The 27,526-nt window shown below is 44.6% G+C and overlaps 1 protein-coding gene across 1 annotated transcript in view; it reads right to left on the reverse strand.

The window, feature by feature from the left end:
- SUSD4 (sushi domain containing 4) overlaps positions 1 to 27,526 on the reverse strand; it is a 113,383-nt gene that overhangs the window by 12,372 nt on the left and 73,485 nt on the right. Inside the window, exons 4-5 of the mRNA XM_066594467.1 lie at positions 27,190 to 27,369; positions 22,400 to 22,588 (exon numbers count right to left, since the gene is read on the reverse strand). Of these exons, the coding sequence (XP_066450564.1) occupies positions 22,400 to 22,588; positions 27,190 to 27,369 (369 nt within the window). The remainder of the gene's footprint in view (positions 1 to 22,399; positions 22,589 to 27,189; positions 27,370 to 27,526) is intronic.

The following is a 27,526-nucleotide window of genomic DNA, read 5'->3' on the forward strand; positions in this document are numbered from 1 at the left end:
CGGCACATTCCCAGCCGCTGCGCTCTAATGTGTGCACCAGCCCGATCGCATAACATGAAAACACTTTGTATCCAAATGTGAGAACTTGCGAAGTTCCACCGCACCAACATGTCTGCATTTACCAGAGCTGCCGGCGGCATGCTATGATGTGACTAATCAGCCACTGTATCGTAATCACCCTATAATTAATGGATGGGGAAGGATAATAAACAACACAGGCAAGCGCCTCTTGTAGTCTGCACAGGAAGAAGTCTGTGTCACTTAGAGATGACATTGAGTCACCTTCTTCCGATAGACGTTCATATGTTTGGTAGTCATGCAATAGTTCCAGTTTGCCACCCTGTCGTGCATGTAATCAAGGGGTATGTAACACTTGTCTAGGGGGTTCATTTAATGTCCCCAGACTTCTTCGTTCTTCTTTGACTTTTGCAGACTCTATCTAGCAGTTGGCACTGCTGTAAACTGACTTTGTTATACCGGTAGTTGCACTATACCCTGTTTCTGGATGACTTGCTTCATAAATGTGGTCTTTCAGGCTGACTCAATATCTCTTTATCTCCATAGGGTTAAGGTCAGGACTGTGATTTGGCCATTCCAAAACACAAATCTTCTTCTATTCCCACCATTCTTCAGTTGATTACTTGAGTGCTTTGTATCATTGTCTTGTTGCATCACTCAACATCTATTCAACTTCTTTAGGTCTTGGACAGCTGCCTTTACATTCTCCTATAAGATGTTCTGATAAACCTCCAGGCCTTGAGGAGCAAAGCAGCCCCAAACCATGGTGCCTCTTCTACCACAACCCCAAACCATGATGCCTTCTCCACTATCATCCTGAACCATGATACTCCCTCCACCCTAACCCCAAACCATGATGCCCTTTCGACCATAGCTCCCAACAAAGGTGCCTCTCCACCATAGCCCCAAACCATAAAGCTCCCTCCACCGCAGCCACAAATTATGATTCCCCCTCCATCATAGCTCTAAATTATGCCGCCCCCTCCATCTTAGTCCCAGATCATGATTCCCGCTCTACCATAATCCAAAACCATGATATTACCTCCTCTATAGCCCCCAAAAATGTTGCCCCCTTCATACTGACAATTACTATATAATGTCCCCTCTACCATAGCCCCAAACCAAGATGCTCCCTCCAACAGTCTCAAACTGTGATATTCCCTCCACCTTTACCCCAAATCATGATGCTCCTCCACTAGCCACAAACCATGATGCTCCCTCCATTATGCTTCCTCCACCATAGCTACAAATCATTATGCTCCCTCCAACATAGCCTCAAACCATGGTGCCACCTCCACCATAGCCCCAAACCATAGTGCTCCCTCCACCATATCTCACAACCATGATGCTCCCTACACCAAACCCCTAAATAATAATGCCCCATCCATGATGCTCCCTCCACCCCAGCCCCAAATCATGATGTGCCTTTCCCCCTGATCACAAACCATGATGCTCCCTCCACCAGAGAACCAAACCATGATGCCCTGTCAACCATAGTCCCAAGCTTTGATCCCACCTCCACCATAGCCACAAATCATGATGTCACGCCACCATAGGCCTAAACCTTGATACCCCCTCCACCAGTCTCAAACCGTGATATTCCCTCTACCTTAACCCAAAACCATGATGCCACCTCCACCACAAACAAACCATGGTGTCCCTTCCATGATGCTCCCTCCACCATAGCCACAAATCATTATGCTCCCTACAGCATAGCCTCAAACCATGGTGCCACCTCCACCATAGCTTCAAACCATGGTGCTCCCTTCACCATATCCCACAACCATGATACTCCCTACACCAAAGCCCTAAATCATGATACCCCTTCCATGATGCTCCCTCCACCACAGCCCCAAATCATGATGTACCTTTTTCCTTGATCCCAAACCATGATGCCCTGTCCACCATAGCCCAAAGCTTTGAAACCACCTCCACCACAGCTCCAAATCATGATGTCACCCCACCATAGCCCTAAAGCCTGATGCCCCCTCCACCATAGCCCCAAAACATTATGTCCCTTCCAACATAGCTCAATACCATGCTGCTCCCTCAACCTAAACCCCAAAAATGATGCCCCCTCCACCATAATCCCAAACCATAATTCTCCCCCCAGGGTGGTTTGGTTGCAAAACATGATGCTCCTTCTACCATAGCCCCAAACTATGATGCTGCTTCCATCATAGCCCCAAACCATGACACCCCTCCACCGTAGTCGCAAACCATGATACCCCTCCACCATAGCCCCAAATCTTGATGCCCCTTCAACTATAGCCACAAACCATGATACCTCCTCCATGATGCACCCTTCACCATATCCCCAAATCATGATGTTCACTCAACCATAGCCCCAAGCCATGATGCTTTCCTCAGCATAGCCCCAAACCATGATGCCCCCCTCTACCATAGCCCCAAATCAGGATGCCCACTCCACCATAGCCCAAAACCATGTTGCCCCCTCCACCATACCCCCGAAACATGGTGTGCCTTCCAATATAGCTACATACCATGATGCTTCTTCCACCTTAACCCCAAACCATGACTGCCCCTCCAGTATAGTTGCAAATCATAATGCTCCTTCTACCACAGCCTCAAACTATGACGCCCCCAACCCCCATTATAGCCCCAAACCATGATGTACCTCCATCATAGTCCTAAAGCATTATGCCCTCCATAGCCTCAAACTATGATGCCCCTCCAACATACCCCAAGCCATGATGTCTCCTCAACCATAGCCTTGAACCATGAGGCCTCTTCATTTAAGCCTGAAGCAGAACTCTGAGTAAGTTTGAAAGCTCACATTACCATCATGTATATTTGTTAGCCATTAAAAGGTATCATATATACAAGATTATTTGGTTTCTCTTGTTGGGAACAATCACATTTTGCCTCTTCTACCATAATCAGGAACCAAGATACTCCCTCTACTACAAGTCCAAACCAAGATGCCCCTTCCACCATAGCCCCAAGCCATGATGTTCTCCCACCATTGCTTCAGAACAAGATTCTTCCTCAGCCATAGCCCCAAGCCATGATGTTCTCCCACCATTGCTTCAGAACAAGATTCTTCCTCAGCCATAGCCCCAAGCCATGATGTTCATGTCACCATCATTTTGGTGTTGGTTCTTTTTCATCCAAATATAACATTGGGCATTTGTGCAAAAAGTTCCACTTTTGTCTCATCTGTCCATAGAACATTTCTCAGAAGCACTGGAGAACATTGACATGGTCTCAGGTAAAACTGAGAAGGGACGCAATGTTTCTACTGCCCAGCAGTGGCTTCCTTTGTGGAATAAGTTGGCACTATGCAAATCTGCACTGTGGATGTTACTCAATAACGGCTTTCACACAAGCATTTTATCATGGCTATTTTGCCAATCACGACCATCTGAAGCATTGGATTCCAATGCATCCGTTCAGATAGTCGATTTTCCGGCGCATAAAATTAACTGTCCGGAAAAGATAGTGCATAGAGTGCACATTTCGGCTGGCTGGTTTTAGGTGTGGCAGAAAAAGATAGGACTTGTCCTGTCTTTTTGACGGAATATGTAGCCGGTTCCCATAAACTCCTATGAGAGCCGTCAGAAAAGGGGCGGAAGTTTAGCAATGGCTCGCATTGCTAAAGTCCATCCCCCTCTCTTTGCCGTCAGATCCCATAGGCTTCTATGGGAGCTTCTTATGCCTTGAGCAGCCGGCAAAGGGAGGAGGAGTGAGAGGGATAGACTTTTCTCAACTAATTTTTACATTTTTTAGTTCCTATTGAACTTGCGATTGTTTGATCACTTCCGCAGTATAATGTCATACGATAGTATTACATAGTATCATGATCTGACATGCTTGAAAGACAACCTGCAATGGCAACCCTGGGGGCCTTCATAAGACCCCCGTCTGCCATGGCAATCGAACGGCACCCTGTGATCTCATCGATCGTTTAATGTAAATATCGCTTTCAGAATTGACAACGGCATTTAAAGGGTTAACAGCTACGATCAGCACGAGAGCTGGAAATACACCTCCTCAGCACTAAAGTAGCTGTGCAACTTTTTGTGCAACCTTTTGAAAAAGTGGTATGTTATAAATCGGATCTAAACTTCTGCACCCACTACATCCTGCCCACAAGTTTAGACTAAAAGTAAAATCACGTGACCAGACATAAATAATAAAAAATAGTCACACGGCTTTCATAAATCTGACACATGTCACTTAAGACTGAAAAAAGTCTCTTTCAGAAGTCTGTCCGTTGTGCTTCTCATCTGACACCATTAATCTGGCTCATGGCAGCCCACTAATCGACTCTCCGCAGCCCTTCAATAATGAGGCCTTGTAAAACACAAAGACACTACAGAAATGTGCATTTCCTCGGTGTGCTGTAAGTATCCTGGACACCAGACAACTGGCACACCACAACCTGGAACTGGTGCGGTACCCGGGCTCCATGGGCATCACGCAGGAGTCTGGTGTACGGGACAAGGAACATCTGCTCCTCATACAATCTGCTTGCTGCAAAGGAACGAGAGGCGACTCGAAAACCGAAGGCTCATCCGGAGGGGACGTCTCTGCACTGAGAGCCTGGAGCTCGTGCCAAGTCCACTTCCTCCCTTTGCCAAATGGGTTATTGCCATAGATTAGCAAGTAGGGTAAAAAGGCAACAGAGAGATTCGCGTGATTAGAAAGAATACGAAGAATCACCGCGCTTGGCCAGAGCTTTTACTGTAAAATGAGGACACGCTCCGATAGGAAAATAGGCATCTGTTCTCCGCAATAAACACAGATGAGCCTCCTCGCTCTGCTAAACAAGCGGCATAGAGATGAAACATTCGCTTTGTAAATCTTTATGGCGCTTTGCAAAAGCAACAGGACGCGTCCAATGACAGGCTGTGAAAATGGGAACCAATCATGGGATGTCAGAGGATACGATTGTGTCCCTGATTGATGCCACTCTGCGGAGACATCTTCAATAGCTGCTATTCCGGACCATTATCCTATTTCACATGCAGGCGGGGGACGCCAGTATAAAAGTTATTTATATGGAAATCGTATACCTTTAGGTGAGTGCGCTTATTTTATACTTCGGCGCGCAGCTTCGTTCTTTACTGAGGGTAGGGGTTGCACCAAAATGGAACTTGCAGTGTGATGAGCCAAGATGGCTACTGTTACCCCGAACCCATCGGTGGAATGAGATTGGTAGGCTGCGTTCACGGCAATGCTAGCAGTTTTCGTTTTTTGGTTGTGTCCTGGGAGCCAAACAGCAGAAAAAATGGAGGTGCAGAATTTGGCGTATGCTGGACCTAAATGGCGCCAGATAGACACCATTGAATATAATGAGGTCTATTCCGCTTCATGCATACCATTCACTTCAATGAGAACTTTGCCTGTAATACCAAGCCTGGCCACTGCAGTGAGAACGGAACTGTCTGCTTCCTGCAGAAATCAGCTCAATACAGGAGTGCTTCAGCCCAGCGAACAGCTGATTAGAAGGGGTCGCAGGTAGCAGACCCTTGCTCAACTACTATTGGTCTATTTTACAGATAGGCTATACATTGTTTACAACCAGGCAAAGGGAATCTGTCCCCTACTTTTAGTCCAATAGGCTAAGCTTAAGTGCTAAAAGTAGGTGACCTGATGAGTTTAGGGATGAAAGTGTTACACTTGGAGGCTCCATTATAGTCAATGGAGTTCATCCAGTGCCGCATGTGCTGGATCCGGCGCTAATTGTATTTTGATTGTTTGGCTTCAAGGATGGAACCGAATTGAAATCTAAATGCAAACATGAAAGGAGCCTCTGGCCGTATCCAGATGAGTGCGCCCAATTCCGGTCTGTAAAACACATTCCAATGTGTAACATGTATCCCTGTGCATCATCCATATGCGTTGTATGGGTCCATTTTTTTTGTTCCATGTCCTCTTTTTTTTTCTTGTGTGCAGAAGGAGACCCAATTATGTTTGTAGTGTAAGGCCAATTTCACACAAGTGTGTATTTATGTGAAGGTACTATGGACGACCATCTCCTTGCCTGGCCACAGGTATCCTGACCGGAACTCATAATATCATAGATCAATGCGGTTATTACACATTCATGTGAAACGTGCCTCGATCTGTGACAAATAGAGCGCACATGGATGTTAATCTGCTTTTTTGCGCACCTATTGACTTGAATGGGCAACTGTCATGTGAGAAATCGGACCCAACAGGTCATGCTGCGATTCTTTTACACGGACCACTGGTCTATGTAATAAAGAACAAGTCTGAATGGCCCTATTGCCTGTAATGGGTCCGTGTGCAGTCAGTTGCACCCGTGGGAGGCACATGGATGGGAATTGTGCCCATCTAAATAAGCCTTTAGGCAGAATTCACATGGGCATATAAAAGTTCTTCAGTCTTGCGTCCTCAAAAAGCAGACACTTTTTCATCTGCTCTCAGTACTGGATGCAGGGGCGTAACTATAGGGGATGCAGGAGATGTGGTTGCACCCGGGCCCAGGACCCTTAGGGGACCCATAAGGCCTCTCTTCTCCATATAGGGAGCCCAGTACTATGAATAAAGCATTATAGTTGGGGGCCCTGTTACAGGTTTTGCATTGGGGCCCAGAAGCTTCAAGTTATGTCTCTGTGCAGCATGGTTTAGGTATGGGTACGGGTACAGATAGAGGGGGGGCCCCAGCTCATGTTTTGCATCAGGGCCCCTGAGCCTTTAGTTACGCCCCTGACTGGATGCTATCATATGTCGTCCATGTTTCTTACTTCTGTATGTGATGTCACTTCCGCAAAAAAAACCTGAAAGAAGCCCCAATTCGATTTCTCTGCACCTTTTAGCAACAGATCTGTTAACCCCTTAGTCACACCGCCTATTTTAGACCTAAAGACACAACACTTTTTAGGGGATTATCTTCTCTACTTTTCAAAAAGCCATGAATGTTTTATTCTACTGTTCACCTGGCCATATTTTATGTGTGGCAAACTGTAGTTTTTATTGTTTTTTGGGGGGTACATATAATGTATAGTATAACTTTTATTAATTTTTTTGTAGGGCAGGGAGAGAAAATACATTAATTCTGCAGTTGTTTTTTTTTTCACAAAGTAATTCATGCAGCATAGGTGACATAATACATTTTTTCTCCAGGCTGGTACGATTATGATGATGCCAAAATTATTTTTTTAGCTTTTTCCACTTCTGCACAATAAAAAGAGTTTTTCAAATTATTCCTTTTTTTACTGTTGCATTCAAAGCCCCATAACTATTTTATTTTTTCCCTTGGTGGAGCTATGAGGGCTTGTTTTTTGTGTGACGAGCTGCAGGTTTCATTGATACCATTTTGGCACACATGCAGCTTTTTGAGCACTTTTATTGTGTTTTGTTGGGAACCAAAATGCACAAAATTAAAATTTTGGCCCAGTTTTTTTTCTTTTTACAGGATGCAAAGTGTGCAGAACAAAGGGTGTTTTGTGTTATTATTGTTTTATGTGTTTTTTTAAAATACTTTTTAATTTTTTTGTTTACATTTTTTAGGTTCCTGTAGGGGGCTTGAACCATAACAGCTATGATTGCTAAAATAATGCATTGCAGTTCTTCTGTACTGCAATGTGTAGTGACCAAGTACTTCATCCTTCTCCCCTCCATAAATGTCATACATGTATGTCTGATGTTGATGCACTGTGCAAACCTGTCTTTCATTTCCAGTATGCGTGTTGCACAGCTGCAGCGCTTGAGAAGTTAATCTCTAATAAAATCCAAAGCCTGCATGTAAATGTATCAAGTATGTCCTGTCATGTGGTATGAGAGAGTTTATAAATGTGAGTTATTGAGAGCAGGAAGGAGTTGAGCTTCCACCTTCTACAGCTGCTAGAGAAAACACAGAGACACATGGGGGCACCTTCAGGCCTTGTGTGTTGAAGATGGAGGAAAAGGAGAGATTCCCTGTACCAAATGTGATTGGATGTTGATGGAGTGAGTCCCAAGAGAGAGAGAAAGAGCATCTGTGACTTGTAGTATGTGTTTCTTTCAAGGCCAGTGCAGAGGTAGTTTCTATCTCTTCTGATTTTCCTACGTGGCCGTCTGAAGTCTGGATCACAGCGTAGAGGTACTCCCTTTATTTGTCACACCCACACGTCTCCAAGGCTGGGTGGAGGTACTACAAGATAATAATTTCTGACAAGACAAATGTTTCCCTGTTCTCTCCAGTTATTGGGCATCCCTATTCTAGAGGTGTCCGAGTTGGGCTGCAGTGCTACCCTGGCCTTGGCTGCGTGTGTTCCTCTGGGATGGAGCATGGTAAGTGCTGCCGTGACAAGCCAGCACTATACCCTCCCAGCTCCCCACATATGTCAGGTGTTCGGGGTCTCCCAATGGGACGTTGCAAATGCATTATTGCTTACAATAGTGATCACAGGACATGGCAGGTCTGGACGCCATTTTCTGGTGTCCAGTTCCTATGGTAACTCATTGGTCCTCCGCGATTACATAGCGGAGGGCCAATGAAGTCACAGGGGAAGTGCGCTCCCTCTTTGAACCCTTGACATCCCACCATCTAAATTGATTGTGGCATATAAGTGGTTAACAATAAGATCAGTGTTGTCACTGATCCCTGCTTTTGCAGCGTGAGACGGCTGTCACTCACAGCCGACTCCTGCTGCTGGATGGCGTGAGCTCACTTCTGAGCCTGTTGCATCCACAGGACTTTAGTTTACATTCTGGTGTGTTAAGTACTATATGTTCAGGACGTAAACTTATATCCTGTGGCGTTAAGAGGTTAAATACGGACAGCACATAAATGGCATCTTTTTTTCTTTTTGCGTCCTCAGGGACTTGAATGGGTGACTCTCATATGCAAAAGTGATTAGAATAGTACACGCTGTGTTTTTTTCACACAGTCCATGAAAAAACGGATGTGTGAATTGGCATACTGACTGCAGTTGCGTAGCTACAGACTCGTGGGCCTGGATGCAAAAGTTCTGCTTGGGCCCCCCATGTTCCATAATACCACCATAACATTGCCATACTGCAGCTCTTTATCAACTGTATACTGTGACTAAATAATCCCACCGTATATGGACTAGATTACATTGTCAAACTGCGCAAGGATAACATTGCCATAGCATGCCCAAGTGACACTGCCCTACCGTGACTAAATACCACCATACTGTGAGCGAATAACAGTAGGATTAAAGGGATTCACCAAGTTATAACTTTTTTTTTTAATTGATGTTCTCCATGCCTGAAATAATAAAGTACCCTATACCCCCAGGTCCCCACTTGGGTACTGTTGTATTGTCTCCACCAGAAGTTAGGGGTGGAGACATAACACAGCTGGGTTGACATGCAGGGTGACGGCCCAGCCTGTGATTGGCTCTCCCCGCTGCCCTCTCGGCCCTGAAGAGCCGGCAGCCTTTCCATGCTGCCCCTTTGACTCTGAAGTGCCGTGCACAGCTCGATCGCCGGCAACACTGTCCTCCCCCCTGCTATTGCGCCACTGACCGCTGTGGGACAGGCCGTGCTGCGCTCTCCGTAGCTCCAGTGGATGCAACCGCTGACGGCTACTTCATTCCCCTGCCTGCGCTCCCTTCACCAGCTGTCAGGGGCGCCAATGCCGACAGGCAGTGAAAAACACTGCCAGTGGAGCGGACAATCCGTGAGTGTCCGCATCCCGGCGATACAGCACGGGAGGAGTATAGTGTAGTCGGTGGCGGGGTGATCTCGCCGCTACAGCATTGGGGAAGAACAGTGTTGCAGGTGGCAGCGGGGTGGCCACGGATGACGACAGTCAACAGGGCAGCGGGGGACAGACAATCAGAAAAGGGGGCCATCAACACAACTGTATTATGTCTTCACACCTAACTTTCGGTGGAGACATAATACAACAGTACCCCCTGCTTGTCCAGTGCCAGCAGCTCCGGTCTCCACTAGGACAATGTATTTACAGGTTGCAGTGAGTTTATATATGGGAAGTCACTGGCTGCTGCATCCAATCATATACATCTGCACTTAAACACTGAGCTCTGTGATTGGCTGCAGCACCTTATAAAGTCCAATACACAGACTAACTGCAGCCTGTAAACATGATGTCACTGGGGTGAATGGAGCTTAGAGGACCAGGGAGACTTGAGTATAGGATTTCTTATTATTTTCAGGCATAAAAAGCATCAATTAAAAAAATGATAGTGTCCCCACATAATAATAGTGTCCCCAAACGTGGTCATGCTGATGCACCGATGGGCAGAGAAGTTATAGTACGGACACATTGAAGACATCACAATGTGGCGAGACCCCCTAGCTTAGTGGCTGAGTCACAATGGCAAACCCTGTAGCTATGCCCCTGCTACTTTGTGTCCGTGTGCTGTTAATGTCTGGTCTGTTCTGTAGACTCAGACAACACATGGACCAAAAATATACTTATGTGAATCAGCCCTAAGGCTGGATACCTCATTTAGTAGCCCACTCCATCACCAGCTAAGAGCTAAGTTTTCTGATATCAGAGAAAGCTACCCTTCTGCAATTGCCAGAAGGAGATCTGCGGATCTCCAAGAAAACATCAGCTGCAATTACTGATTACAAGCACTGAGCCGTCACCAGGAGAGACCACCAGCAAGGGCAGATAGAGCGACAGCCAGTATCCAGATATTCAAGTTTCAGTGTTATGTACTATCATTCAGGCTCTTCACCATCAAACAGATTATTCTAGCTTCATCACTATACCGCCTGCCCAAAGGTCCGGAGCTAATATTATGTTGAAGGAACAGTGACTGCATATTTCAGGTGACGGAATTAGTCACTTGGTTAACCGAAGATCCTGGAAGACTAAGTTACTTCAGGGTAGACTTGTATTCGCAACCAGCATCTTTAGCGCTATTTACCCCTGGTCAGAGGAAAGCATTGTGTGATAATTCTATGTTGTGTGCATAATGTTATTCCCTTAAAGACGCAGGTCATTTTTTTCTCCCCACTTTCAAAAACTTAAAACTCTTTTACTGTATTTATCCATCAACGTAGCTGTCTGAAGGCTTGTTTTTTTGCAGGTCCAGTTGTATTTTGCAATGCTACTATTTAATGTACCATATAATGTACGCGTTTTTTGTAGAGCGTCCTGTAATTTCTATTGGTACGATTTTGGAGTTCTTACAACTTTTTAATAGCTGTTTATTACATTTTTTATTAGAGATAGTGTGACCAAAAAGGTGCAATTCTGGTGTTGTTTTTTTGTTTTTTTTATGGAGGACGTTCACCGCATGGGGTAAATAATGCATTAGGGTGCATTCAGACGACCGTATATCAGCTGGGTTTTCACGTCCAGCCGATATACGGTGCCTCTCTCTGCAGGGGGGAAGGATGGAAGAGCCAGGAGCAATGCTCTGAGCTCCCGCTCCCTCTCTGCCTCTTCTCCGCCCCTCTGCGCTATTTTTAATAAGGAGAGGCGGGACGGGGCGGAGCCAATTCCCGGAACTTAGCCCCACCCGTTCCGCCTCCTCTCATTGCAAATAGTGCAGAGGGGCAGAGAAGGGGTGGAGAGGAGGCAGAGAGGGGGAGGGAGCTCAGAGCACTGCTCCCGTCTCTTCCAGGCTCCTCCCCCTGCAGACAGAAACGCCGTATATTGGCTGGGTGAGAAAACGCAGCCAATATACGGTCGTCTGGATGCACCCTTAGGGTGGATTCAGATGAACGTATATCGGCTGGGTTTTCTCACCCAGCCGATATACGGCGTTTCTCTCTGCAGGGGGAGGAGGATGGAAGAGCCAGGAGCAGGAACTGAGCTCTCCGCCCCCTCTCCACCCCTCTGCACTATTTGCAATGTAAGAAGGTGGGACGGGGGCGGGGCTAAGTTCTGAGAATTAGCTCCATCCCGCCTCTCCTCATTGCAAATAGTGCAGAGGGGCGGAGAGGAGGCAGAGAGGGGCGGGAGCTCCGAGAACTGCTCCTGGCTCTTCCAGCCTCCACCCCAGCAGAGAGAGACGACGTATATCGGCTGGGCGTGAAAACCCAGCCGATATATGTTCGCCTGAATCTCGCCTTACTTTGATAGATCAGACTTTTATGGACACAGAGATACCACGTATGTTTTTTTTTTATTATAAATATAGGAAAAGGTTCTTTAAAAAAACTTTTATAACCTTTTATTTTTCTTTAATATTGAAAAAAAATTTTTAAACTCACGTTTACATTTTTTTAGTCCCCATAGGGAACAACTGAATGCTCCTACAGTATGATGTAATACCATAGTATTACATTATACTGCAATCTGATAGGCAGTCTATGAAGCCACGCCATAGGCAATGAGCCATGGCAGTGCTGGGGCCTCAGCACCTCACGATCTCCACAAAATTGATTGGGGGATTTAAATGCCACTGTCTGAACAGACAGCAGCATTTACAGGGTTAACAGCCAGTGGGTGTTGGCTGTGAGAATCCAGCAAGATTGGCTCCTAATCCCCCTCCATACAAACTTCGAACGCATAGGCCGTAATGGTATGTCCTGTGTCGTTAAGGGGTTAATAGTATACTAATTAGGGGTGTAATGCCGCACAATATTACAGCTGGTACAGTGGGGACTATGACATAGTTCTCAGCAGTCCCTGTAAATGACTGTAAAGTGTGAGGGATTTGTACACATTTACCCCAAAGTGGGCAATTTGGCTTTTGCAAGGCAGGGATGAAAAAAATGAAAATGCAAAAAAATCTCTGCTCTTGAAAGGGTTATTTTGGGCCAATTGGTTGTTAGGGAAGATATTAGGGAAGAATATCCCAAACCGCTCAGTATAACAGATTGCAAAAGTAATAGCAACCCTGAGCAAATCACCTGCTCATGAAAGACTGTACATATCTGCTGAGCACTTACCTGGAAAAAATTTGGAATGCCGTCAGCTGCAACAGATGTGAAATAACTGGCATATACAACATGATATAATTACACCGTTCATTTCACTCCTAATACCCGCTGATTCTGCCAAGACTTCCGGATGAGGATGGTGACTTGGAAGGGTACAGAGTATGCCTTTTATACAGATGGCACCCTGAATGGTAAGCGATATACTGATTACACTGGACGATACTAATAATGCCAAGATCAAAATGTTAGTGTTGGCACCAAAACTGCTGCCATCCTTCGAATTTGTGTGTCTAAACCTCTAGTCTTAGAATCCTTTTCCTTTCCTCTGTATATTCTCTTTTACCATGCCTGCTCAGTGGACAATCTCCCCTTAGCGTAATGCTGGGCATGTTCTCAGCACTCTGAACAAATCAGGATCTCCCCTTCGGCTGCTCTCTCCTCCCCTCTCACAGCAAGCAGGCTCAGAGACACAGCGAGAGAAACTGCAGCAGCATCCCCTTCCTTTTGACACTCTACTTACTGTATTAATTTAGATCATGTGTCATACTCAAGGCCTGTGGCCCGAATCTGGCCCGCGATGTGATTTTATGTGGCTCTGGAGGTCTGGATGCAGAAGAGCCTTTTCTAGATCAGCGGGTCCTGAGCTGTGCCTGGAAGACCTTCTGGCACACTGTGGACTGGTTTGCAGTCAGCCGCTAGGTACTGGGACTGTGGCCATCATCTTGGTGCTAAACTGCAACGACTGGTGCATGTGGTCTGAGTGCTGTGGTTGTTACTGCAGCCTTTGGAGTCTTTCATGTGCACTGCTGTCTGCTTCTCCCGCTGAGCCTATCCTGCAGTACAGCGCTGCTTGCAGGAATTAAGATCGTGAGGCAACTTGTAAATAATGGCTGGTCATTAGAGATGAGCGACCACCAAAATGATCGGGTGCTCGTTACTCGAGCCAAGCTTTTCGTAATGCTCGAGAGCTTGGTTCGAGTAACAAACCCCATTGAAGCCAATGGGAGACTCGAGCATTTTTCAAGATGACCCATGCTTGGCCTAGGGAAGTCCCTCTCTTTAGCTCACTCTCTCTCTCTCTCTCTCTGACATCCTGTAAACATCTTAGGTGGGTAGAAGTTCTGGCCAGTTTTCTGGTCCTCTATTGGCTGCAGTGCTCACATGGGTAAACAGCCACGTGACTGATGCAGCCAACACAAGTAGAAGACTGGGGGACCGGAGCTGTGTCGGGGGTGCAGCACGGCAGCGGCATGGTAAGTACTGTTTGGTTTTCTTATATATGGTTCATCCCCCTACTGCCACCAATTTGTTTTTTACTATGGTTCATCCCCCTACTGCCACCAATTTGTTTTTTACTAAGATAACCCCTTTAAGTACTGATGATCCTATCCTTAGAATAAAGGACCTTTTATATGGACCAGTGACTGTGTAATGGTGCGGACGATCACCCGACAAATGAGCGAATGCTCATTTATCGAGTAGTTGTATCTTTTATGTGGCACAAAAAACTCTATAGGAAACAAGCGATTGTATGAACGCTTGTTAGTCTTAACCTAGAGTCTGAATCTCGCTACATAAAGGCCAAGCAGACGAGTGCCGCTCTAATTGATTTCCGGAAACAGCATACCATTTCCATTGTTAGAATGCATGCCTTTTTTTGTTGGAGTGCATGCCTGAGTGCCGTGTTGGCTCAGTGAAACATATGAACGCAAATACGGAATACTTCGCCCCCATGTCCTGCCAACTTGTGAGTTAGTCACTATATAAATACATCTTGACAGTGTCATCTGTAATAGATTTTGTGTACTTAAAAAAGGAGATCTAACTGTCCGAAACGAGTAGCGCCATTCTGTACCTGTTTTTATATAATACATATCTGTGAATAACAATGTTGGACTCAGTCCTGTGTTTTAAAGAACACCTATTGCAATTTGACACTACTGGATATTAAAGGAAGGGAGGGGGGTGGATTCCTGGAATCCACCCCCACCAAGTGAGTACCTTGATGTGTCACCACTTAAGGCCCATTTACATGCAATCATTAATGCTCAAAATTTGCTCAAACGATGTCTTTTGAGCGATAATCGTTGCGTGTAAATGCTACCATTGTTTGCTTTTCGGCCGAACGATGATTTTTAGTTCAGCATAAAAACCATCCTTCAGCCATCCAGCTGATAGCAGGGACTACATGCTGTGATTCTCCACGGGAGCGCTGATAACATTGTTTTCATCTGCTGTCCCATGAGAGAACAATGGAGCTGTATGCAGATAACAGACCACCCACTGTGCCTGCAAGAAAGGTTTGTGTCTTGTGGTTTTGTTTGGTTATGTCACTGGACTCCTGGTTAGTGTAGGATGCATACATGTCAGGTAGCAGAGGGAACGAAACCACACGACACAAACCTTTCTTGCAGCCACCACACATAGAACCTGCTCACACCACACAGAGAGAGAGAATGAGAAAAGAAAAAGATGACCACACCCACACCTGGGAAAACAGCTTTATGTGTACTGACCTAGAGTGATTGGCTCACACACGCAGGAAAGCTCCAGAGAACCTGTAGTACCACAGATCTCAGGAGATAGACATGACATAGTTCTTGGCACTTATGCGGTGTTTAGATGGAACGATTAGCGCTCTGTAGCGCCGCCTACTGGATAGTAGCATTCCTGCGAATCAATGTCCAACCCTTCAGAACAAAAAATCAGAGGCCTATGACGTGAGTTGGGAGCGGTATCATCTAGAAGGTGAGTGAGGAGACGTATATGGCATTCATGCTGTTATATAGAGACTGGAGGGGGGGGGGGGGGGTCAGCGATTCTGCTGCATGTGTCATACATTTTGTGTGTAATTAGATTGCATTGGTAGTTTTCGGTCGACCTTTCACCCATTTCCTCACTCTTGCCTGTTGAAAATTTACATTTATAAAGGCAAGTGGGCTCACCTTACCTTGGATAAGAGCTGTGATGTAAATAAGCCCCTTCCTTTCTGCTTTGCTCCTGTCTCCACCTGTCTGTTTAGATTAGAATTAGCATGAGGATCCAAATTGTGTGACCATTTACTTGTTAATGAAGTCTAAGGAAAATTATTTCTCTAGGAGCTAGATTTTCACAGACATGCTGGCTCCGACATTCAAGTTAGGGAAAAATCTTTTAATAAGGATTGTTGGTCGCGTGAAGGTCCTAACCCGATATGAATCATATTTTCAGAATCGGGCGGGCCAGTTGAACAAAATGCATGTAAGCTCATTGGGGTGTGGGGCCCAGAACACCCCCAACTGGCGTACCCGTGTACCTGGTTACTTGTCACGTTTAGCATCGCTGAATATATAAAATCATAACCGGAAATATATTTCCGATTGGAGGATCCCCTATGGAGATATGGCGGAAATGAAGGATTTATGGTTTTTCACAGGCACAACACATTTACCTCTCTCTTTTCTGAATGACCTCAAAGGGGGCGGGAGGGAGGTGTGTCCTGGGGAAACTTTTAAAACTAGGGGCTCAGAGAGACCCAGTTGTCAGACCTTCGGAGATACACCACAGCGCAAGGACCTTCCCGTTTGCTTCCCGTGATTCCGTACAAACAGCACCTGAACATCCCATATCTGGTATCTTTATTTTATTTTCTCCTTGTTTTATTGTAAGTACTGTTTGTTGTGTATACCTGTAAACCTTATCTCCACTGTCACATCTTTTTCTGTATATTTTTGTATATATATATTATTTAGCACTGCTAGTTTATTTTTTAGAATAAATCTGTAATTTATTAGTCAAACTTTGTCTGTTTTAAAACAGATCATAACTCCGAAAATTGTGTTAATAATTCATAACTGTGGGTTCCAGCTTACCTGAGAAATAAAAGATGGTGGTGGCAACAGTAGCGTGTGGGTATTGTGGAGTGTGGGAGTCGTTAGACCAGATTAGGAGGTGATTTGAGCTTTCGTTGTGCAGAAGCCTGGGAAAGCTGGGTACAAATCCACCTGCATTCTAACGACTCTGCACTTGCCATTCCGCTAGAGTGATCGATCGAGGCCCTGCCATGACAAGTATTCGCAGCTGTGAGAGCGCTCAGATTAGTTGATCTGTGACAATTGGTGATAGAGGCATGATCTGTCAGGTCTCTGTCAGGTCTCTCCCATCCGTGACACATGCTCCTCTGAAAAATGTATGCTAATAGGAAAGATGTAACAATACCACTGCAGCGCCACTTATTGGATGGCAGTATTCCTGCAAATCATGCCCAACCCTTTATACAGGTCTTTGGATCCATTAGGTGGCGCTGCAGAGGTATTGTTCCATCTTCCTTATTTACATAAATTTCCCAGAGGGGCATAGATGGCCTTATAAGTGTCATCACTCACCTTCTAGGTGCCCCCCTTGTTCAGTTTAAAAATGAGCCAACAACTGAATGGCGAACAAGAATTGTGTGGTTCTCTTTCGTCATTCAGTTTCGCCCGCCATAAAAATCAGCGCCTGCTTGTGCACTTCTTGTGCCGTTTAGACACTATTCCTATGTGAAACATCGAACGAGACACAAACGAGAACTGCCCAATTCTTGACGATAATAGAAGCTCAAAAGAGGCTGCACCAGCGCGAACAAGGCAGTTTCTGCAATATTAGCCCAGCGAACTGTTGGAGAATCGATGAGAGAGTGTAGAAGTGCACGCAGTATCGGTACTAATTTCAGCCAGCACATCACCACACCGAGGCCACTTCTGAAGTAAGAGAGACTGTGATAGTCTACTTGCCCTGCGAGTTACAGGAGCTGCAATTCCCCTGCAATCCAGGTAAGATGTCCTACAGCAATATCACATCCTCCTCTCTGGTCTCCAGTCTAGAGTGCTTCCTTGTCCTGAGAGCCATATACTCTTACACTGGTATATTGTTGCCAAATCTAGTCGAGGAGGCCTTCTGACTGGAAGCCTCTGGGAATACTGGGGATACTAAGGGGGGGGGGGCGCTATTACTACTGGGGATTCTGAGAGGAGATACTATTATTACTGGGGCCACTGAGAGAGGGTGCTATTACTACACAGGCCACTGAGAAGGCGCTATTACTACTGGGGACACAGAGGCGGTGCTATTACTACACAGGCCACTGAGAAGGCGCTATTACTACTGGGGCCAATCAGAGGGGGCACTATTACTATACAAGCCACTAAGAAGGGATGCTATTACTACAGAGCCCAGTGTGAGGGCGCTACTACTATACAAGCCACTGAGAAGGGGCGCTATTACTATTGGGGACTCTGAGAGAGGATGCTATTACTTCTGAAGCTTCTGAGTGGGGGTGCTATTACTAAAGGGCCACTGGAATAAATGGGAAAATCATACCTTGCGATAAGCCACACCCCTTTTACCTTGGGCATCATTATTTGGTGACAAAAGTGGCAACCCTATCACCTGCGGATCTGCCCCCTTCCCCAACCGGTCTGCAGCTGCATTCACGCGGCCTAGTTACAATCTAGATTGGTTTCCTCACAGGCTGCAGGGACGGTGGTCATCTTGTTGTACAACCCCTTGTCCTACTGATTTATGTGTTTAATGGCCTCACAGACAGAGCAGTGATGTATTCGATTAATCCAGAGTTTGTCTGAGCACAGAACTGCAGAATAACCTTCACTTCTACAGCACTAGATCTTCCGTCCTATTCTTGGCGAGTCGCTTTACTACCAAATTACCATGGTAACATGGAAGACATAAAAAGCGTATAAAAATAAAATCTTACAGTCAGCGCTGCGGTCTGAGTGGTATAAAAATATACACAAGATTGGTTTTCGGCCGGGAGCTTTCGATATATTTATTACACAGATGAACTCAGAAATCATGGAGGCAACAGATGGAGGAGGATATAAATCCAGGCCTGACACCAGAGAACTGTGCGGAGGAAATAGGCTTTCGGTATTCGTTGGGATAAGATGTAATTTAAGGGTATGTAAACTTTTGCAACCAACTTTTTAAGCTTATGCAGCTTCCATGCAGAGTGTAACACAATACTGCAGAGTTTGTAAGTAGTCTATACCCTTGGAGACGCATATGTTTGCACCGGAGCTGCATACACAATACGGTAGGAGATTTTTTACCTGCAAAGTTACCTTAATCCTTTCGGGACCAGAGATTTTTTAGTTTTTTTTCGTCTCCGCCTGCTAAGAGCCAAAACTTTTACATTTTTCCATTGACATAGTTGTATGGGGGCTTGTTTTTTTGCGTGACAAGTTGTATTTTTTAATGATACCATCTGAGTTACTGTATAATGTATGGAGAAACTTTTAAAAAGTTTTAAGTGGGCTGAGCTGTAGTTCTTATTAGTACCATTTTGCAAAACATGTCTTTTTATTTATTTTTATTCACATTTTTTGGTAGCCGGGATACCAAGTCATATCGCAATTTTGGAATTCTGTCCTTTTTTAATGGCCTTCACCATCTTCTGATGTTTTAATAGTTCGGACTTTTACGTACATGGCAATACTAAAAATATATTTTTTTATTTAATGGTTTTGATTTTTTTTTTATAGGGGAAAACTGTAAGAGGGTTTTTTTAACTTTAATATTTAACTTTTATATTTTTTTCACTTTAAGGGCGCCCACCCACTGGCGATTTTTTTCCCTGCGAAATTCGCAGCATTTTTTTCTCTGCAGGGGTCTATGGGACTTGTAATGTTAAAATCGCGATCGCGCAAAATCGCAATTTACCGCGAAATCGCGATTTTGCGCGATCGCGATTTTAACATTACAAGTCCCATAGACCCCTGCAGAGAAAAAAATGCTGCGAATTTCGCAGGGAAAAAAATCGCCAGTGGGTGGGCGCCCTAAAAAAAACTTTATTAAATCTTTTATTACACTTTAATTAAACTTGTACCATATACTGCAGTACTTTAATATTGTGCTATATTGCGATTTGTGATGCTTAATAGCCATCCATGTATGGCAGCCCTGGGAGCCTTCAGTAGGCTCCAGGCTGCCATGCTAGCCCATCGGTGCCCCCAGATGACGTTGCAGAGAGTGCTGACGTTGTGTGGGAAGGGGTCCCACCCATCTTAAAGACTGTTTAGAAGTGTGGTCATCTCTGAGTCATCTATACAGTTAACTGCACAATAACTTGACATACTCCATTTTTTGTGGCATTTTGGTACAAGTCTCAAATATTTTACTTGGTAATCCTAAAATTGTATTTCTATCAGTTTCCTCATAAACACAATGTGCGCCGCAGATGCTGCTGTTTATTCTTCGGCTAGAATTACATTTGACGGCTTCAAAAACAAGTTGTTTATTAAATGGCCATATGGACTAATGGGGATGTGAGTTATATTTACCGTAACATTAACTCTCTGCAAACATTCATCAGGCTGAGTACCATTTCCTGTGTTGTATTATACTCCACTAGCAGAATAGTGAGTGCAGCTCTGGAGTAGAATACAGGATGTAACTCCGGATCAGTGCAGGATAAGTAATGTATGTACAGAGTGACTCCACTAGCAGAATAGTGAGTGCAGCTCTGGGGTATAATACAGGATGTAACTCAGGGTCAGTACAGGATAAGTAATGTATGTACACAGTGACTCTACCAGCAGAATAGTGAGTGCAGCTCTGGAGTAGAATACAGGATGTAACTCCGGATCAGTACAGGATAAGTAATGTATGTACACAGTGACTCCACCAGCAGAATAGTGAGTGCAGCTGTGGAGTATAATACAGGATGTAACTCACGATCAGTACAGGACAAGTAATGTATGTACACAGTGACTCCACTAGCAGAATAGTGAGTTCAGCTCTGGAGTATAATACAGGATGTAACTGAGGATCAGTACAGGATAAGTAGTGTATGTACACAGTGACTCCACCAGCAGAATAGTGAGTGCAGCTCTGGAGTATAATACAGGATGTAACTCAGGATCAGTACAGGATAAGTAATGTATGTATACAGTGATTCCACCAGCAGAATAGTGAGTTCAGCTCTGGAGTATAATATAGGATGTAACTCAGGATCAGTACAGGATCAGTAATGTATGTATACAGTGACTCCACCAGCAGCAGAATAGTGAGTGCAGCTCTGGGGTATAATACAGGATGTAACTCAGGAGCAGTACAGGATAAGTAATGTATGTACACAGTGACTCCACCAGCAGCAAAATAGTGAGTGCAGCTCTGGAGTATAATACAGGATGTAACTCAGGATCAGTACAGGATAAGTAATGTATGTACACAGTGACTCCACCAGCAGAATAGTGAGTGCAGCTCTGGAGTATAATACAGGATGGAACTCAGGAGCAGTACAGGATAAGTAATGTATGTACACAGTGACTCCACCAGCAGAATAGTGAGTGCAGCTCTGGAGTATAATACAGGATGGAACTCAGGGGCAGTACAGGATAAGTAATGTATGTACACAGTGACTCCACCAGCAGAATAGTGAGTGCAGCTCTGGAGTATAATACAGGATGGAACTCAGGGGCAGTACAGGATAAGTAATGTATGTACACAGTGACTCCACCAGCAGAATAGTGAGTGCAGCTCTGGAGTATAATACAGGATGGAACTCAGGAGCAGTACAGGATAAGTAGTGTATGTATAATAATGTAATAGGTGTATTCTACGGAAAATATTCAACTGTATATTGCTTACCCAAATAGAAATTATTTGTATCGGGAAGATGAATTTGAGGTTTGCGCTGATGGATCTCTTCCGCCACTAATACGCCGCATGTTGTTGTACTGTTGACTGATTCACAATAGGTGTGGGATGACACAGATGAGCCCCTAGAATGTTCTCTGGATAATGTTCCTATCTGATAGCACAGCAGGTGCTGAAACCTAATTGTCACATTTAGATGCAATTAGTCATTAGCAGACCTTTCAGAAATCCATTAACTGTGCATTAGACATGAACACCATGCTCGGAAAGCGACTCACTCATTTATCAATCAACGCTTTGCTACATTTCTTACAGGTAACCTGGTGAAGAATTTGGACATAATGGAAGCAAATGCTGGAGGGGCTGTAGTTCAGGTAGTTGAAGGGGCCAGGGTCATTATCTGGGTGTTAGGGCACTGATGATACCCTGTATGCAGGGGTCTGGTATCTTAGGTTTTGATCCATGCATAAACAAAAAATTTTGTTTTCTGATATAATTCACGTATATTATTCATGATCAAGGAGGTGTGGCCTATACATTAAAGGGCCAGTACTATCCATAAAAATGTGGGCTGAAATACAGTAGACGTAGATTATGAAAAGCTAGGTAATAAAGTTTCTGAATGTAACGATCAGATGACAATATAACAGGATTCCTGATCATTGTTACACTGGTGGTAGGGTTGCAGCCTTTGACACCAAATAATATAATTATAGGTTATAGGTTTGCCTTTCTAGAATTACCTGCACTAGCAATACCTAAATTTTACCTATTTTCAGGACTGTCCTGCAAATATGACCACCAAGAGGTGGGGCTTGTGGACATTTGCATTTAAAGGGGCGTGTCTATAATTTTTGAAAGGTCATTCCCAGACAGACCAAGGACGGGACCTGAATTCCCATCAAAGAATGAAAACTTTTACAAATAAGACTTTTACCTTCCACATCAAGGCACCTGGGAGGTTCATCAGACCAGATGAGGTTATACATGCACTCCAGGTATTCTGCCCCTTCCAGCTTATACCCAGGAAAACATTGAAAAGACACCACTCGTCCCACCGGAAATGAGGAGTCAAAGTCTGAGATGTTTACGTAGCTGTGAGGAAGAACCAGAGGCCTTAAGCAACCTAGAGAAGGCAAAACCACAGAAACCATGGATCAAAGAGACAGAAAAAGGTGACATCATATGAGATAATACAACTTTACGTAAACTGACATCTCTAAAGGGTTATTCGGGAAGAAAGAAAAATTTCAAGCCAGGTCCTAGTGCTGGAAGAACACATACTACATCCTCATCCCACCTGATCCCCCATCACATCTGTTCCGTCAGTGCCTGGTTCCCCACTTGTCTTCATTTCCGGCAGCAGTATTGATGATGTTCCGACAATGCGACATGTGACTACTGCCAGTGATCACCAGCCAAAAAAAGCCAGTGATTGCCTGCAGGCCCTGGTATTGGTGACCTCATTGCTGGGTCAATGCAGCCAAACTGCAGGGGACTGGGAACTGGCAGAAATAGGTTTTTGAATGCTTTCCCGTCACTTTCACTTGGTTTGAAATTTTTTTCATTAAGGATGGTTTCTTGCAGCGTAATATAGACACATTTTAGGGTCAGCAATATGGCTGCCATGTAAGGATCATCCATGTGTCTACTAAAGGAAACTTAGGTGGCCAAAGGGTTAGAAGTTATTACCCCAAACTGGAGGCGGCTTCAGGAAAGGTTTGGATGACTTCTTAGAATTAAATAACATCCGTCCTTATGGAAATATAATAGAATTTTTGTTTGATTGTTGATCCAGAATGATTGACACTTTGTTCCGCTTTGGGCCAGATTGACTCATGTTTTATGGCATTTATCACCTTTTTCTGAGTCTGGATCAATAGGGAGAAATAAAGTCTCAAGAGTTACTTCTTCACTTTCCCCTTATCGAAAACATTTTTCCATCGCCTGGTGTTATGGTGGCATTCTAACCATATGCTGGCATTTTAACCATATGCTGACCAATGGAAGTTTACATGTAGGTCAAAATGTTGCAGCCCAATATGGACCATGGAATGCAGCTGAATTTAAAGGGCATTCCAGGACTTTGATTTTTTTTCTATAAATGATAGGTGGGGGTTAGCCGCTTTGTTCCCTGCTGATCAGCTGATTAGCAGCGCTACGATGACTATGGAAAGCATCCTAACGCCAAATAAGAATCAAAACAAACAAAAACAAAACATTTTTTGGTATCACTATGTCCGAAAAATTCCAATCTATGAAAATAACGCATCATTTATCCTGCAGGGGGAACATCGCGAGAAAAAAAATATACACACTTTTTTGGTCACTCCCTCTCCAAGAAAAATTTAATGAAAAGCGACCAAAAAGTCGTATGTAATCCTAAATGGTAACAATAGAAACCACAGGTCTTCCCACAAAAAACGAGCCCTCACAACCCTATATCAGCGGAATTAGTGCAGAAAAATAAAACTAAGCCAATTTGGAATTGTTGTAATCGTATTAACCCACAGAATAACGTTGTCATGTCATTTTTTGCCATAGATAGTGTGTATGCTGTAAAAACAAGACTTCAGCAAAGATGGCTAAATTACGGGGGGGGGGGGGGGGTCAATTTACTCCACTTAGAAATGTTTTAATATTTTTCAGTACATAGCGGAAAAATAAAACACATGATTTCTTGAAAGTGGGGAGTAGAAACCAAAAATTTTAAAAAATAGCTGCATCCTTAAGGGGTTAAATGAGTTTTTCAGAAAGTCTGGATAGTTGGCAGCATCCAAATGGAGGGGAACCCTTGTTCATTGCACCCCTCAGAGGTGCCTTTGGTACTTGGCACTATCGGTACAGGCAGTCATAGTGAGCAACTAATATTGATCCAGAGGAAAGCCGAACACGGGACTAGATGAAGGCAGTAAAGCCCTGGCAGAGTTCTCTTCGGATCAATAACCCAGCCAGCATCCATCTTCTCCGGTACCGCCTGTACGCTCTGTACTCTATACCACATTGGTTTATCGACACAAAGGATTTATGATGACACACAAAGAAGTAAAAAAGACATTCCTGCTCCACACGGTGTACAACGGGACTCCATCAATACAGAAGCGTCTGGCCAATCGATGGCTTCTAATGATATAATGCCAGAGAGACTCTTTAAGGTGGAGGAAACTTTAATTAATAAAGGGCGTGTAGACTTTTGCACCACTTTTTAACTTCTCCAATACATCTAAAAGAAAAAGAATGAAGCAACATTGCAAATAGGCTTGATTGAGAAATCTACCGTTTTATGTATACAGCTCCTATGCAGTGTGTCATTGGTTACAAATCCTGTACAGTGTTCCGCCTGCAGTCATGCGTTACTCCAATCTGCTTGCTAACTTCCTGATAGTGGAAGAGGGGACAGGTAGAAAAGAGTTAGGGCTTTTTTTTAACAGGCCGATATCGGTGTTAAACAAGCGCTAAGCGTTGAGATTGGTGCTCGTTTAACTGCCGTTTACACATGCCGATATGGGGGGAAAAGATGGTTCATATGATCACTTGTCCCCAATTACTTGCACTTTGGATTGTGTCTTTGGGGGCTAGGTTTGCCACCTTTGTCACCAAAAAATACCAGCCAATGTAAAAAAAAAGGAGGCGTAGTTAGGGGTGTGGCTTATCATGATGTACGATTTTACTTCCGTTACTCCATTGTCACCAGTAGTAATAGCTATGAGTAGCGCTGGGCACTCACTTTAAGACAAAACTGCTCCGATCCCAGCCGGCTGCCCTTCTGAGCAGAACAGCAGAGTAGTAGATACTGTGAAATTGGAGTTCGGCAGCTGGCTGGGATCAGAGCAGCTTCATCGTAAAGTGGGTGCCGGACACTATAGTTTAATGAGGAGGTGGGGGGGGGGGGTACATGCATTTTCCCGCAGACTGCTTTTCTAATCGATGTTGGCAGCACATATCCCGTTCATACATGGAGATGTGCTGCCGGGTCATTAGGTGCCGCTACACACCGCCAACGAATGTTCTTGTGAATGTTTCTGCCCGATTGTCAGCCTGTGTAAAAAGGTGTAACAACTCAGGGTAGGGCCACACTATACACAGGGTTTTATTTGTAGCCTATATCCATGGAGACTCATACCTTTGCATAGGAGCTGTGTACACAAAACGGCAGGAGATTTCTTATCAAGACTATTCACAAAGGAGCTTCACTTTTTGTTTCAGATGTAGTGGAGTACGGGAAAAAGGGCTTGCAAAAATATTCCCTCCATTTAAACAATTTAATTAATGTTTCCACAAAGCTGTTTTCTTCCTCCTCTAAACGGTAATTTGTATTCTTGGAAATCTGTACAATGTATTTTTCATCGCTGCATATTAATGTAATGTTTTTCATGGGTAACATCAGTTGGCAGGATTGCTGAGTGCACAATAAAAACGTTTTAACAAGTTGTGATCATTGACTGTATCGTCATCAGATACCCGCCTGCCAGTAAACGGCCTCCGAGTCTGGATAACAGAACACTGAAAAACAACACTTGTAAAATCGGAAATAAACGGCATTTCTGGTTGATTGTTTCCATATGGTGAATACTTAACAGGGGTTTATGGGGTTTATAAGATTCGAAGAAAGGCTGGCGGAGATTCCACAAGGTGATGACATCATTCTGCAGGAATATCGGCCCCTGCGGACAGGAAGCTTCTTGTAGTTGGTGCAGATTAGATGGCGGTGCTGACATGTCTGACCAGCTGACAGGAAGGGGTCAGCGATTCATGCTGCTTGCGCCAAATTCTGACCTCCCATCAGCACGGGGCATCAGGAATCTGGATCCATCTGACCAGGAGTTATGTTGCTGCTGCCAAGTGACACCATTTTTGCGCTCTTTTGTCCACTGAAGTCTCGCCTTTCCATTCCTCTTAAACACAATGGTGCTGGAACTGGTCGCCTGCTGTTATAGTCCATTCGCCCTAAGGAACGGCAAGTTGTGAGTTCAGATACATTAGTTGGAGCACCAGCGTTGGATTCGGATGCTCCTGACTGTGCAGCCTGTTGGTCAGAACGATTCCTGACATCCTCCTCTGACCCCTTTCAGTGACAAGTTGTTATTGTCCACAGGATCCCCTTTCGCTGGATGTTTTCCTCAAATCGCACCAAACCCCACATGGTTGGCAGTGAAATGTCACATGATTTTATGCTACACTCTGGGGTCACGGGGATCATTTCCCTACAGCAATCATGAGAGGGCCTGGGGCTTTAATAATGGGGACACTTAGTGTGATCTTTAAATCCACAAATGCCTAAAAAGAAGGGGCAAATCAAGAAGCCAAGATACCCTTTTTTCACACCGACTTCTGTTGACTATGTCCACTCTTCCAAAAACAGAAACAGACCTGTCTCAACGCCTAGGGCAACTATCTGAGAGTGGCACGTCTAGGTGACCAATCTAGCTTTATACCATTAACCCTTTCCAATCCACTGTCTGACGTCTAAAGACATTATGATTTAAGGTTTTACAGCTCCGATGTTGGAAGACATCCGTCGGGGTTCTCTTACTGTATATTGCCAGCCTCCCTGCTGTTGGAGCCTATTCAACCTGTCACCTCATGCAGTACTGGCTTTAGCCAGCAGATAGCGCCGTTTTATAACGGCAGAAAAAGACTAAGCCCCCTAGAAAAACCAGGATACAAATTGGATTGGAAAGGGGTAATACCATTAGTTCACGTCACATCATCAGGTACATTACCCACCTTGACACATCGGAAGGTTTTCCCACGTTCCGTCATCTTGACAAATTGAAGCCATGTTGTCAAAATCAGGATAACGTGTCTGGAACCCTTCTCGACAGCTCATTACTAGCTTGTCTCCGGTCTTGTAGGTCTTGTTGAAGACGTCAGCATCTTCAATATAAGGAGAAAGGCAATCTGTGGCTGTGTGGAGAAGAAAGATAATGCTTAGTACTCCGATATCTCTCCTCTTCTGCTCCTCCCTACTCTCCTACAGCCTACAGACACAGAAAATGTAACTGCAGCTGCATCCCCCTCTTCCCGGATAACTGTTTGATTCTATAGTTTATGGTAAGTACAC

This window comes from Eleutherodactylus coqui, chromosome 3 (genome assembly GCF_035609145.1).
Source record: "Eleutherodactylus coqui strain aEleCoq1 chromosome 3, aEleCoq1.hap1, whole genome shotgun sequence".
NCBI classification, from domain to species: domain Eukaryota; kingdom Metazoa; phylum Chordata; class Amphibia; order Anura; family Eleutherodactylidae; genus Eleutherodactylus; species Eleutherodactylus coqui.